We start from the raw sequence: 15,343 nt of genomic DNA on the forward strand, positions 1-15,343 counted from the left end.
TAATATCATTATATTTTTCCAGCAACTGACTGAATATTGTCCAGGAGATAGAGGAAAAACACAGAGAAATACATACGGTACATTACAACTATGTTACAAGAAAGCAAAACAGATAAATATTCTTGCGCGAGCCCAGTCATTATACCATCTCAAAACACTACAGTTTAACTAGCATTTTATATTAGAACTAAATATAATCTGTTTTTGTTTTACATATATAAACTAGAAAGTTTTACATATATAAACTGGAAAGCCTAAAAGGAGCAAGACAGGGGAACAAAATCGTATGGCTGTCATTCACTATAAATAATTTATAAAATCTTGGATAACTCGAGTAGACACTTGTAATTAAAAGTTCAAACAGTTGATGGTCTACTAGTTCCTGTGAGCGCTCTTGTAAAACCTCTCTTTCCTACTGTAAAGGTGTATGTATACATTCTCTGCTACAAAGGGGATCAGTACTAAATCCCACTGAACGGGATCCGGGCGGTCGAAATCCCGACGCCGGAATCCCGACCACACAATCCCAACAGGGGTGGCGAGCGGAACGCAGCCCCTTGCGGGCTCGCTTCACTCACCACGCTGCGGGCACGGTGCCTCGCTACGCTTGGCCCACTATTATATTCTCCCTCTATGGGTGCTGTGGACACCCACGGAGGCAGAATATGTCGGGATTGTGGTGGTCGGGATTACGGCGTCGGTATTTCGACCGCTGGGATTCCGTCCGGCGGGATCTTGACCGCATCCCCTACATTGATAAGGGTACAGATAAGATTCAACAGATAAAATAGCAGGAGGGTTTAAACAAGACAGACAATGATTTCATGCACCTACAGTATTAAATAAACAATGCCAGAGATGTCTGTTACAAAATGACAGTGTGGGACAGTATGGGTTACAATCTATGGACTTGTAATGCAGTATAACATTGTGTAATCAGAAATGTAAATGTCTGAACCTTGTAGAAATAACCACACTGAAGAATCGCTATAATTTATTATACAGGTTGAGTATCCCATATCCAAATATTCCAAAATACAGAATATTCCGAAATACAGAATTTTTTGAGTGAATCTGAGATGAAACCTTTGTTTTCTAGTGGTTCAATGTACACAAACTTTGTTTAATACACAAAGTTATTAAAAATATTGTATACAATGACCTTCAGGCTGTGTGTATAAGGTGTATATGAAACATAAATGTATTCTGTGCTTAGATTTGGGTCCCATCGTCATGATATCTCATTATGGTATGCAATTATTCCAAAATACAGAATTATCCGATATCCAAAATACTTCTGGTCCCAAGCATTTTGGATACGGGATACTCAACCTGTACAATGTACATAATCTCTAAGTTGTGAAAGTGTTTTTGTTGCCTAAATTGAGATGCAATAACAGGTAAAGCCCATGTAATCTAATGTCTTAGGCTAGTTTTCTCTATATATTTGTGCTGCAGCTCAGAGACAAGCATAGGATGTCCTATACATTTCCAGAGTCTCTCCCAGTTCAGTTTAGTCCACTAGCTAACTGGTGAAAGGCAAAGGTAGAACACAACATGCAAAAATTCTACACATGCTCCTGCACTTGCAATCAAACCTACAATAAGTGGCTGCTGGACCGAGCATAGAACGGAGTGCTGGATCACGGCAGGGACTTACCATACAAACTCTATTAGCAAGAAGAGCTAATCGCAGCAGACTTGAGAGTTTCCCAATCCAGTCCCCATGTTGAGATGCCAGCTGTAAACTCTTCCTGTAGCACATCTCTGCCCCCATCATCAAGCCTTGGGACTGGTACACCTCAGCCAACCACTGGAATTAGAGCAAAGCACAATGTCACCCCAGATGGAAACACACATAGGCAATGTATATATTGAGCATTTTGAGCCTAATTCAGTAAGGATTGCAAATTCTGCTAATTAGCAGAATTTGCAATCCTTCTGTTAGCGCCCAGCATGCCGACCGCCGCCTCCCCCACTTCGACAAGTAGAAATTAAGGTTGCCATGTATTCGTTGTGGCGGCCATGATCACGCCCCCACAATGCTCTGTCTCCGCCCTGGAAATGGAGTGTTGCCACCCCGCCCCGTGTGACCGATTCTGCCTGATTGACAGGCAGAGGCAATCGCATTTTCTGCCCCCCCCCCTTACCCCCCGCAGAAAATGGGGACGCATGCGGTTGCGATCTATTGTACTGGTCTGCTATCACACCTGCAAAGACAGGATGTAGGGTTCCTGTAACTCAGGCATTCCCAACCTCACAAAGCATCAATCACCCCCTCTCGTTTCAAAACTAGTTGATGTTGGGTGAATAATAAAGGACAAGACCAGACACGGTTACTAGAGATGTGTCCTCATACACCATTGTTGAAGTCGCACCAAACAGTCCATCTCAATGCACCAGGTCTGTAACTAGAAAAGGCTATTTTACTGCCAGTAAAAACTGCATATCCCTAGTGAAAGTTGTGCCTGCTAATAAAAAAACACAGGGAATAAAAATCTGCTGTACAATATAATGTATGTACTTTTTTTGTTAACTACCTATCAGGGTATAAGAAATTATATAAAAGTAGTATTGTAGAGATGAAGGCAGAAATTGATAAATATATTTCATTATACGTGTATTCAATGCATTGTATATATATACACAACAGTGAAATTACTGTATGGTTTCTAATACAAAACATGAGTCACAGTCTTTCTGAACTTAAATAATAAATATGATGTTGGTACTCATAGCTTCGCTGATGAAACAAAAAGTTTGCTGTATGTCACAGCTGTGCAGAGCCAGTGTGGGCTGGAAGATGAATCACTAAGAGGGAAGTTTTATCAACAGCCTCAAATTAATTATTTCGCAAACTACCAAGGACAAGTGCCTTACATGGAAATCTCTTCCGCATAGCACTGAGAAGTCCATACTACAGATTACTATCTTGTCTGGTCAAATCATATGGCTTCTGATAACTGTGGCATTTCCATCATCATATTTGTGGCTACCCAATGACAGCAATCTATCGGCATGTGTGCGATCATTTAATAATTCTATTTACTGTGCCCAATATGATCCAGTTGCTCAGGTGATCCATCTGGATCTCTCCAAATAGGTCTCCACATAAGTGATCAAATTATGAACGGGTTGGGTTTCATATGCTGGCAGTTGGGATGCTGGCGGTCAGAATACCGACCGTGGCATCCCGATGGGGAATATCCCTTCCCCCCCAAGCCTAAACCTAGCCTCCAAGCCCCCCCGTGGCTTACCTCTCCGGCTGCCTGGCTAACATTGTGATCCTAGTTGGGATGACGGCACCGCACCGGCATTTTGAGCAGTGTCAGAATTCGACTGGTGGTATTCCAACCGGATCCCTGATGAACCACGATTCATTTCTTGGCTCTAAGCAAGCCACCTAATATGCTTGTGCAGAACTGTATTTGGGCAGCTTTACTGACCAATAATTAACCAGACAGAAACCTTACATTTTTTTATGTTAATCTTAGCAGATTGTAAAATTATAATTTGGCTAGCGACTATCCACTACCGTGAAATAATCTTATCTGACTACTAAAACTCAGGGGGTTATTTTCAGCTTAGATCGCTAAATTGCAAATCGGCTGCGCACGCGCTGCAACCGCATTGAGGGTGCGTGGGCTTTCACAATGCAATCACATGCTGACATAATGCAATCACATAGTGAATGACAGCCGGCGGACGTTCGGGTGCGGCAACGCGGCGTTGGTGGAGTGGTGCGGGAAACCCCGCCTACATATGCAGCCTGGCTGCATATGCAGGGGGGTTACCGCTGTTGACCGATGTATCTCAATTTCTGTGATGCGCTCGCATTTGAAATGCAATTGCATCACAGGGCGGTGCTACACATGCTTGGCGGCCCTTGCCTTGTGCAACGATTTCTCTCAGTAGCAGGTTTGCGTTTTTAGCAAAACTGCTACTAAAGCTGCTAACCCCCAAAGTATCAGAGGTAGGAGTTTCTATTTTTGTGGACCTCATCTATCCCCAAACTTCATGATACCCACTCTTAATTCACTTTCTTTCAGAGGATCCCACTGCAAAGTGAGTAACAGGAAGTTGGCGTTTGGGGTGGTAACGGGGGTAGCTAACCGTACACAGGCGCGTCATTTCTGTTCAAACACCTTTCAGTGAACGTGTATAAATTACCCATTGCGACCTGTGTTGATGCTGGAGAGCCCTCGGTGTGTAGGAGACTTGTTCAGCCCTAGACTGCTCAGACTCATTCAGGGTGGGCTGCAATGCAATTGCGAATGGCAAAAGATTGCAACAACCACAACTGAATCAGGTTCACAATTACACTATTACAATTATATTTCTCTGACGTCCTAAGTGGATGCTGGGGACTCCGTCAGGACCATGGGGAATAGCGGCTCCGCAGAAGACAGGGCACAAAAGTAAAAGCTTTAGGATCAGGTGGTGTGCACTGGCTCCTCCCCCTATGACCCTCCTCCAAGCCTCAGTTAGATTTTTGTGCCCGGCCGAGAAGGGTGCAATCTAGGTGGCTCTCCTAAAGAGCTGCTTAGAGTAAAAGTTTTGTTAGGTTTTTTTTTATTTTCAGTGAGTCCTGCTGGCAACAGGCTCACTGCATCGAGGGACTTAGGGGAGAGAAGTGAACTCACCTGCGTGCAGGATGGATTGGCTTCTTAGGCTACTGGACACCATTAGCTCCAGAGGGAGTCGGAACACAGGTCTCACCCTGGGGTTCGTCCCGGAGCCGCGCCGCCGACCCCCTTGCAGATGCCGAAAAGTGAAGAGGTCCAGAAACCGGCGGCAGAAGACTTTTCAGTCTTCATAAGGTAGCGCACAGCACTGCAGCTGTGCGCCATTGTTGTCAGCACACTTCATAGCAGCGGTCACTGAGGGTGCAGGGCGCTGGGGGGGGCGCCCTGGGCAGCAATGATAGTACCTTATTCTGGCTAAAAATACATCACATATAGCCCCTGGGGGCTATATGGATGTATTTAACCCCTGCCAGGTCTCAGAAAAACGGGAGAAGAAGCCCGCCGAAAAGGGGGCGGGGCCTATTCTCCTCAGCACACAGCGCCATTTTCCCTCACAGAAATGCTGGTGGGAAGGCTCCCAGGCTCTCCCCTGCACTGCACTACAGAAACAGGGTTAAAACAGAGAGGGGGGGCACTTATTTGGCGATATGTATATATATAATAAAATGCTATAAGGGAAAAACACTTATATAAAGGTTGTCCCTGTATAATTATAGCGTTTTTGGTGTGTGCTGGCAAACTCTCCCTCTGTCTCCCCAAAGGGCTAGTGGGGTCCTGTCCTCTATCAGAGCATTCCCTGTGTGTGTGCTGTGTGTCGGTACGTGTGTGTCGACATGTATGAGGACGATGTTGGTGAGGAGGCGGAGCAATTGCCTGTAATGGTGATGTCACTCTCTAGGGAGTCGACACCGGAATGGATGGCTTATTTAAGGAATTACGTGATAATGTCAACACGCTGCAAGGTCGGTTGACGACATGAGACGGCCGGCAAACCAATTAGTACCTGTCCAGGCGTCTCAAACACCGTCAGGGGCGTTAAAACGTCCTTTTACCTCAGTCGGTCGACACAGACACAGACACGGACACTGACTCCAGTGTCGACGGTGAAGAAACAAACGTATTTTCCTTTAGGGCCACACGTTACTTGTTAAGGGCAATGAAGGAGATGTTACATATTTCTGATACTACAAGTACCACAAAAAAGGGTATTATGTGGAGTGTGAAAAAACTACATGTGGTTTTTCCTGAATCAGATAAATTAAATGAAGTGTGTGATGATGCGTGGGTTTCCCCCGATAGAAAATTATTGGCGGTATACCCTTTCCCGCCAGAAGTTATGGCGCGTTGGGAAACACCCCTTAGGGTGGATAAGGCGCTCACACGCTTATCAAAACAAGTGGCGTTACCATCTCCAGATACGGCCGCCCTCAAGGAGCCAACTGATAGGAGGCTGGAAAATATCCTAAAAAGTATATACACACATACTGGTGTTATACTGCGACCAGCGATCGCCTCAGCCTGGATGGGCAGCGCTGGGGTGGCTTGGTCGGATTCCCTGACTGGAAATATTGATACCCTTGACAGGGACAGTATTTTATTGACTATAGAGCATTTAAAAGGATGCATTTCTATATATGCGAGATGCACAGAGGGATATTTGCACTCTGGCATCAAGAGTAAGTGCGATGTCCATATCTGCCAGAAGATGTTTATGGACACGACAGTGGTCAGGTGATGCAGATTCCAAACGGCACATGGAAGTATTGCCGTATAAAGGGGAGGAGTTATTTGGGGTCGGTCCATCGGATCTGGTGGCCACGGCAACAGCTGGAAAATCCACCTTTTTACCCCAAGTCACATCTCAGCAGAAAAAGACATCGTCTTTTCAGCCTCAGTCCTTTCGTCCCCATAAGGGAAGAAGACTGCAGCAGGCAGCCCATTCCCAGGAACAGAAGCCTTCCACCGCTTCTGCCAAGTCCTCAGCATGACGCTGGGGCCGTACAAACAGGTGCGGTGGGGGGTCGTCTCAAGAGTTTCAGCACGCAGTGGGCTTACTCGCAAGTGGACCCCTGGATCCTACAAGTAGTATCCCAGGGGTACAGATTGGAAATTCGAGACGTCTCCCCCTCGCAGGTTCCTGAAGTTTGCTTTACCAACGTCTCCCTCCGACAGGGAGGCAGTATTGGAAACAATTCACAAGCTGTATTCCCAGCAGGTGATAATCAAAGTACCCCTCCTACAACAAGGAAAGGGGTATTATTCCACACTATATTGTGGTACTGAAGCCAGACGGCTCGGTGAGACCTATTCTAAATCTGAAATATTTGAACACTTACATACAAAGGTTCAAATCAAGATGGAGTCACTCAGAGCAGTGATAGCGAACCAGAAAGAAGGGGACTATATGTGTCCCTGGACATCAAGGATGCTTACCTCCATGTCCCAATTTGCCCTTCTCACCAAGGGTACCTCAGGTTCGTGGTACAAAACTGTCACTATCAGTTTCAGACGCTGTCGTTTGGATTGTCCACGGCACCCCGGGTCTTTACCAAGGTAATGGCCGAAATGATGATTCTTCTTCAAAGAAAAGGCGTCTTAATTATCCCTTACTTGGACGATCTCCTGATAAGGGCAAGGTCCAGAGAACAGTTGGAGGTCGGAGTAGCACTATCTCAAGTAGTTCTACGACAGCACGGGTGGATTCTAAATATTCCAAAATCGCAGCTGTCTCCGACGACACGTCTGCTGTTCCTAGGGATGATTCTGGACACAGTCCAGAAAAAGGTGTTTCTCCCGGAGGAGAAAGCCAGGGAGTTATCCGAGCTAGTCAGGAACCTCCTAAAACCAGGCCAAGTGTCAGTGCATCAATGCACAAGGGTCCTGGGAAAAATGGTGGCTTCTTACGAAGCGATTCCATTCGGCAGATTCCACGCAAGAACTTTTCAGTGGGATCTGCTGGGAAAATGGTCCGGATCGCATCTTCAGATGCATCAGCGGATAACCCTGTCTCCAAGGACAAGGGTGTCTCTTCTGTGGTGGCTGCAGAGTGCTCATCTACTAAAGGGCCACAGATTCGGCATTCAGGACTGGGTCCTGGTGACCACGGATGCCAGCCTGAAAGGCTGGGGAGCAGTCACACAAGGGAAAAAATTTCCAGGGAGTGTGATCAAGTCTGGAGACTTCTCTCCACATAAATATACTGGAGCTAAGAACAATTTACAATGCTCTAAGCTTAGCAAGACCTCTGCTTCAAGGTCAGCCGGTATTGATCCAGTGGGACAACATCACGGCAGTCGCCCACGTAAACAGACAGGGCGGCACAAGAAGCAGGAGGGCAATGGCAGAAACTGCAAGGATTCTTCGCTGGGCGGAAAATCATGTGATAGCACTGTCAGCAGTGTTCATTCCGGGAGTGGACAACTGGGAAGCAGACTTCCTCAGCACGACCTCCACCCGGGAGAGTGGGGACTTCATCTGGAAGTCTTCCACATGATTGTGAACCGTTGGGAAAGACCAAAGGTGGACATGATGGCGTCCCGCCTGAACAAAAAACTGGACAGGTATTGCGCCAGGTCAAGAGACCCTCAGGCAATAGCTGTGGACGTTCTGGTAACACCGTGGGTGTACCAGTCGGTGTATGTGTTCCCTCCTCTGCTTCTCATACCTAAGGTACTGAGAATTATAAGACGTAGAGGAGTAAGAACTATACTCGTGGCTCCGGATTGGCCAAGAAGGACTTGGTACCCGGAACTTCAAGAGATGCTCACAGAGGACTCATGGCCTCTGCCGCTAAGAAGGGACTTGCTTCAGCAAGTACCATGTCTGTTCCAAGACTTACCGCGGCTGCGTTTGACGGCATGGCGGTTGAACGCCGGATCCTAAGGGAAAAAGGCATTCCGGAAGAGGTCATTCCTACCCTGGTCAAAGCCAGGAAGGAGGTGACCGCACAACATTATCACCACATGTGGCGAAAATATGTTGCGTGGTGTGAGGCCAGGAAGGCCCCACGAAGAAATTTCAACTCGGTCGATTCCTGCATTTCCTGCAAACAGGAGTGTCTATGGGCCTCAAATTGGGGTCCATTAAGGTTCAAATTTCGGCCCTGTCGATTTTCTTCCAGAAAGAATTGGCTTCAGTTCCTGAAGTCCAGAAGTTTGTCAAGGGAGTACTGCATATACAACCCCCTTTTGTGCCTCCAGTGGCACTGTGGGATCTCAACGTAGTTCTGGGATTCCTCAAATCACATTGGTTTAAACCGCTCAAATCTGTGGATTTGAAATATCTCACATGGAAAGTGACCATGATGTTGGCCTTGGCCTCGGCCAGGCGAGTGTCAGAATTGGCGGCTTTGTCTCACAAAAGCCCATATCTGATTGTCCATTCGGACAGTGCAGAGCTGCGGACTCGTCCCCAGTTTCTCCCTAAGGTGGTGTCAACGTTTCACCTGAACCAGCTTATTGTGGTACCTGCGGCTACTAGGGACTTGGAGGACTCCAAGTTGCTAGATGTTGTCAGGGCCCTGAAAATATAGGTTTCCAGGACGGCTGGAGTCAGGAAAACTGACTTGCTGTTATCCTGTATGCACCCAACAAACTGGGTGCTCTTGCTTCTAAGCAGACGATTGCTAGTTGGATGTGTAGTACAATTCAGCTTGCACATTCTGTGGCAGGTCTGCCACAGCCAAAATATGTAAATGCCCATTCCACAAGGAAGGTGGGCTCATCTTGGGCGGCTGCCCGAGGGGTCTCGGCTTTACAACTTTGCCGAGCTGCTACTTGGTCAGGGACACACCCTGGCTGAGGAGGACCTGGAGTTCTCTCACTCGGTGCTGCAGAGTCATCCGCACTCTCCCGCCCGTTTGGGAGCTTTGGTATAATCCCCATGGTCCTGACGGAGTCCCCAGCATCCACTTAGGACGTCAGAGAAAATAAGAATTTACTTACCGATAATTCTATTTCTCGTAGTCCGTAGTGGATGCTGGGCGCCCATCCCAAGTGCGGATTGTCTGCAATACTTGTACATAGTTATTGTTACAAAAATCGGGTTATTATTGTTGTGAGACATCTTTTCAGAGGCTCCGCTGTTATCATGCTGTTAACTGGGTTCAGATCACAGGTTGTACAGTGTGATTGGTGTGGCTGGTATGAGTCTTACCCGGGATTCAAAATCCTTCCTTATTGTGTACGCTCGTCCGGGCACAGTATCCTAACTGAGGCTTGGAGGAGGGTCATAGGGGGAGGAGCCAGTGCACACCACCTGATCCTAAAGCTTTTACTTTTGTGCCCTGTCTCCTGCGGAGCCGCTATTCCCCATGGTCCTGACGGAGTCCCCAGCATCCACTACGGACTACGAGAAATAGAATTATCGGTAAGTAAATTCTTATTTTTACTATTTTATCACATTTAACAACTAAGGGGTCAATTTAATTAGGTGCGAGTTTGTCTTACAACAGCCGCACTTTCCGGCAGCCTAAACTTGCTCAAAAGTGGCCACAGCCCTATCTGGCCAAAAGGAGTGCGAGTTTGGGTGCCGTTGCCGATGTTGAAACATAGCAGCAATGGCAACTTGTATCCTAAGTGGATTGACCCCTAAATGTTACCAATTTATAGCTTTTATTATTTACTGGTCAAATTTCTATTCTGAAGGTACCCACTTATTACTATAAGAAAGAATTTATCCCCCCCAATGTGTGTACTATATAAAAACAACTGGCCCTTTGGGTTAATTGTCCTTAATTTAGGCATTTTCCATGTCCTCAATAGTTAGAGTAACATATTTACATATAGAGATGTGTCTCTCTGTACAACCACACCACTGTTTGCAGTTTGTCTCTCTGTTTGTTCATCCACTAACAATGTTTTTTCATCTTTTCCTCTTAGTCTACAGAGCAGTTGACCTTTGGCAAGTATAGGTAGGTATAGGTAAGTAATCTACCCCTCCCATTAGCCATAGCTTCCAGTGGGGATAGATTTAGGCTGCGGGTGGGGAGAGGTTAGGGTTAGGCTGCAGGTAGGGTGGGTTAGGCAGTGGGGGCAGAGGTTAGGATTAGGCACCTCTGCGGGAGGGTTAGAGTTAGGCACAAAGAGGGAGGTTAGGTTTAGGCTGCGGACAGGGAGGGTTAAGGGGGTGGGGAGAGGGGAAAACACTCCTTACTCACCCCTGTCGGCCTTTTTTGCACGGCGATCCCGGCGTTGATATTACGACCAATGGGATCCCGTGCGCCGGGATATCATACTGATCCCCCTATTAGTACACCTCTTAATGCCCAGAGGGAAGGGCAATCCTGAGGCCATGGTTCCCCAGAGGTTTCCCCCCAAGGGGTTTTTTCCTCTTCTGAGTGCTGAAGGATGACTCTTTGTGAGTCCAGAGGTGTAGCTTTTATGCCATAATGAGTACCAATCTCATGCCCGTCCCTGCAATGTATAAGAAGTAAAATAATCGCTAATGTGATCACTTTATTTCTGGGTTTAGACCTCGGCTGCGCTACTTCACATGTGCAACCATCAGACTGCGTATGTGAGAACAGACCGTAATGCAGAGGGATCCCAAGGATCCTTCTCCTGGGAAGAATTGCATAATGTAGCCCACGGGATACATACGCCATTTAGAAATGGCATTAGCTGCCGGGCCAAGCTCAGAAATGCTTTGCATTCTGGAGCTTGGTGAGTTTCACAGTTTACCAACTGCCGTAGAAACTTTTGGTGGCTGCTTTGCAAACACAATAGGAGGAATGCAGCAGATATCTTCAATATCTATTGCAGCCCCCAATACATACATTCAGGGGCTGTTTAATATTTGTGGGCAGCCTCCAAAACCGACTGTTTTCTGAGATGTCTCGCAAATATTATTAGTTAAATATTCTCCATAATAATTTTTTTCTATTTTAGCATAAACTAAAAATGTTTTATGTATTAATTGACTGAGTCTCTGTTTTTTATTGCATGCTAATTTCACAGGGTCCGAAAATTATTACTGATAAGACGGTCACTCTACTGTCCTGCTTGTGCTCCTGACCTGCTGTATAGCAGCCATACAATCGTATTTTATATACAGCACTCTTGGGGAGATGTATCAAGCCTTGGAGAGAGAGAAAGTGGAAATGTCCAAAGCACCCAATCATCTTATGTCACATATCCAGCCAGCACAGTGCATGAAATTATACCTGTAGTTAGAAGCATCATTTGCTTTGGGAAAATACCCAACTTTATCTCTCTCCGTGGCTTGATACATCTCCCAGAAAATATCATGTCTCCCTTTCACTTAATTAACAAGTTAACTTAATAATTGACAATGTCTTTGTCTTGGAAACAGGGTAAGAAATTCACAGGATAAGATAATGTTAAAAAGGGTTTCCATCTTCCGATAACTTTCTGATGGCTTGTCAATACCCTCAAAGTAATAATTTACTTTGATTAATCATTCACGTTTCCTCTATGCCAGACAAGGGCGGATTGGGAACTGAAAAGTGGCCCTGGAAAAATATGAAAAGTGGCCTCAGCAGAAAGATTGTGTCACAGTGGGTGATCTCACCAGTAGGTGAGGTATTGTACTGGTAGGCAGAGTCAGCACACCAGGGTGACAAGTAGACACATTAAATGATTATTACTACTTAATCCAACAGCAGGGAATTTCAGAGATTAGCACCGACTTGGTAAAAGATCACTATAAAATAGATCATTCTGACTGGGGTCTCATGCATTATTAAACACCCACTGATCTCACATTTTTCCTTGCGGTGTAGAAGAAAAAATAAATCACAATGTCTCTGTCTACCATTTCAGTGAGAGGTATTCAATGCAAGGAGCATCCCAGTGACCACCATACAATGCCCATAGCAACCAACCAGGTTCTAGCTATCATTTTATAGAATATATTTGATAAATGATAGCTAGAAGCTCATTGGTTGCTATGGACAACAAACTCTTTAGGTTTGCTACATCTCTCCCTTGCCCAGCTGAGCACATATCAGGCACTTATAATAGTGCCCAAATCTCAGGTTTTCTCTTGCACCTCCAGGTTGTAATGCTGGTAGGACACGATGTGCCGGAGTTCCTGAACTTGCATGGCTCAGATTAGGCCAAAGATAAAAGAAAAAAGTAATGTTACAGAACAGTGTTATTAGCTAATAGGGGGAGATATTTGGTTACACATATAGAGCCTGATTCTGAGATTTCCATAAATCTGATGTTTAATGATCTGCACATGAGCAGGCACCACACTGCACACGTACAGATCTGGTCCCGCAACATCCTGAGCAACCTTCAGATGCAGCAGCGCATCACGGAATCCTGGGTTACTTTTTTACTCAATACACCTCATGTGGCTTTTGCATAATTCTGCAGAGGTGCCATTAGCGTCCACCTCTAAATCAGCACCATATTTATATAAAGGCAGGGGCGTGAGTAGAACTTTTGTGGGTCCCATAGCAACAATTTAAAGACATAGGGGCAGAGGGGTGTAGTATGGTATGCCGGCGGCCGGGCTCCCGGCGACCAGCATACCGGCGCTGGGAGCCCGACCGCCGGCATACCGACAGTGTGGCGAGCGCAAATGAGCACCTTGCGGGCTCACTGCACTTGCCACGCTGTGGGCACGGGTTATTCTCCCTCCAGGGGGGTCGTGGACACCCACGAGGGAGAATATGTGTTGGTATGCCGGGTGTCGGGATTCCTGCGCCGGTATAATGTGCGCCGGGATCCCGACATTCGGCAACGTGAAGACCACCCGGGCAGAGATAGGAAGCACGGGCATAGGGACAGATAGAGAGGCGGCAGGGACGTAGGGACAGATAGAGGCAGCAAGGACCTAGGGACTAATAGAGAGGCAGCAGGGACGTAGGGACAGATAGGCAGCAGGGACGTAGGGACAGATAGAGAGGCAGCAGGGACAGATAGAGAGGCAGCAGGGACAGATAGGCAGCAGGGACAGATAGAGGCAGCAGGGACGTAGGGACAGATAGAGGCAGCAGGGACGTAGGGACAGAGAGAGGCAGCAGGGACGTAGTGTTGCCATATGGGTAATTGTCCGCACTTAGTATGCTATTAGGGCAATAGATATTGTCTGAATTAAAATATAATTCATTATAAATAGGTGATGTAACCATACTGAATAGTATAGTGGATATATATAGTAAGGAATAGATATGAAATAAGTTTAAACATATAAGTTAAATGTCTAGATGATTTAGGAAATAATGTTTTGTATATGTGTGCATATAGATATACTATATTTATTTGTGTTTTACTGCAAGATGGTGAAACATAGTATAGGGAACAGGTTTATTCTGCTCTAGCCATAAATAAGGCTAGAGAGGTCACACTATAACAAAGAATGCATTTATAATCAAATGGACACTGGAAACCACAGGTGTACATTTAGATCAGAATCAAGATTTGCAACACCTCTGGCAATTATAAAACTAGCTGGTCAATGGTCCAGTTGTAGGTCAGATCATGGGTCATAAAACAGTAGCTTACATTAGCTACTACAAAAAGAGATCACGGAGGTCATTCCGAGTTGTTCGCTCGCAAGCGGATTTTAGCAGAGTTGCTCACGCTAAGCCGCCGCCTACTGGGAGTGAATCTTAGCATCTTAAAATTGCGAACGAAGTAATCGCAATATTGCGATTACACACCTCGTAGCAGTTTCTGAGTAGCTTCAGACTTACTCGGCATCTGCGATCAGTTCACTGCTTGTCGTTCCTGGTTTGACGTCACAAACACACCCAGCGTTCGCCCAGACACTCCTCCGTTTCTCCGGCCACTCCTGCGTTTTTTCCGGAAACGGTAGCGTTTTTTCCCACACGCCCATAAAACGGCCTGTTTCCGCCCAGTAACACCCATTTCCTGTCAATCACATTACGATCGCCAGAACGATGAAAAAGCCGTGAGTAAAATTACTAAGTGCATAGCAAATTTACTTGGCGCAGTCGCAGTGCGAACATTGCGCATGCGCATTAAGCGGAAAATCGCTGCGATGCGAAGATTTTTACCGAGCGGACAACTCGGAATGAGGGCCCACATCCATTGATAAAACATGCTTCAGGCAAACAAATATTGTTACACTTCAAATAACCAAAGGAAGGTCTTTGATGTACAGTATAAGGAAAGGACACGTTTTATGGTACCATGCCTGCTTGAGCAGAACAATCCAACTTGGTGCAGAGCATGTTTTATGACACCTTGGAATTTAAATGGAAAACCTATAATTATCTATTCCATTGGAAACTGTGAGAATATGCTAGTTTGAATTGGTAAAATATGGCATAAAAAGAGGCAGGTCTGATAGTTAGGGGTTAGAAGGAAGGAGAGTCAGGAAGAGAAGAAGTCAGGAGGAGGAGAAGTCATGGAGAAGATGCAGAAGGAATGATCCTTGGGATGGCAATCATGTACTTGCAAGTATACACTTTATGTTAGTAATTGAAACTGTTTGTGAAACTTATGTCATGTTGTTTTATGTTATATAACTAAGGAGGCATAGATAAATATTAGTATATATATATCACTACTGTGTATATCTTATTCTGTACGATTTGATCTGCCTGTAAATAAATAATCATATAAAAGGAGCAGTAATATTCAAGCTTGAACTCTCTTTAAGGAATCTTAACTTCATAATTTCATAAGTCATATGTATAAGGACTGTATATATTTATCAGCCAATTAATTTGTAAGCCTGACATAATATATTTGCAGATATACATGATAAACGCATATTAATTACAATAGATCCATATATTAAATATCATATATGATATAGTAAATATTAATATTCCTAAATATGATTCCATAAATCAATAGTAGGGACTAATAGAGAGG

General features: G+C 45.4%; 1 protein-coding gene across 4 annotated transcripts in view; it reads right to left on the reverse strand.

The window, feature by feature from the left end:
- Positions 1 to 15,343, reverse strand: part of SKIC3 (SKI3 subunit of superkiller complex) — a 441,476-nt gene that overhangs the window by 46,786 nt on the left and 379,347 nt on the right. For all 4 annotated transcript variants that reach the window (XM_063964031.1, XM_063964029.1, XM_063964032.1 and 1 more), the window contains exon 38: positions 1,661 to 1,813. In XM_063964031.1, the coding sequence (XP_063820101.1) occupies positions 1,661 to 1,813 (153 nt within the window). The remainder of the gene's footprint in view (positions 1 to 1,660; positions 1,814 to 15,343) is intronic.

The sequence above is a fragment of the Pseudophryne corroboree genome, chromosome 1 (genome assembly GCF_028390025.1).
Source record: "Pseudophryne corroboree isolate aPseCor3 chromosome 1, aPseCor3.hap2, whole genome shotgun sequence".
In the NCBI taxonomy this organism is placed as follows: domain Eukaryota; kingdom Metazoa; phylum Chordata; class Amphibia; order Anura; family Myobatrachidae; genus Pseudophryne; species Pseudophryne corroboree.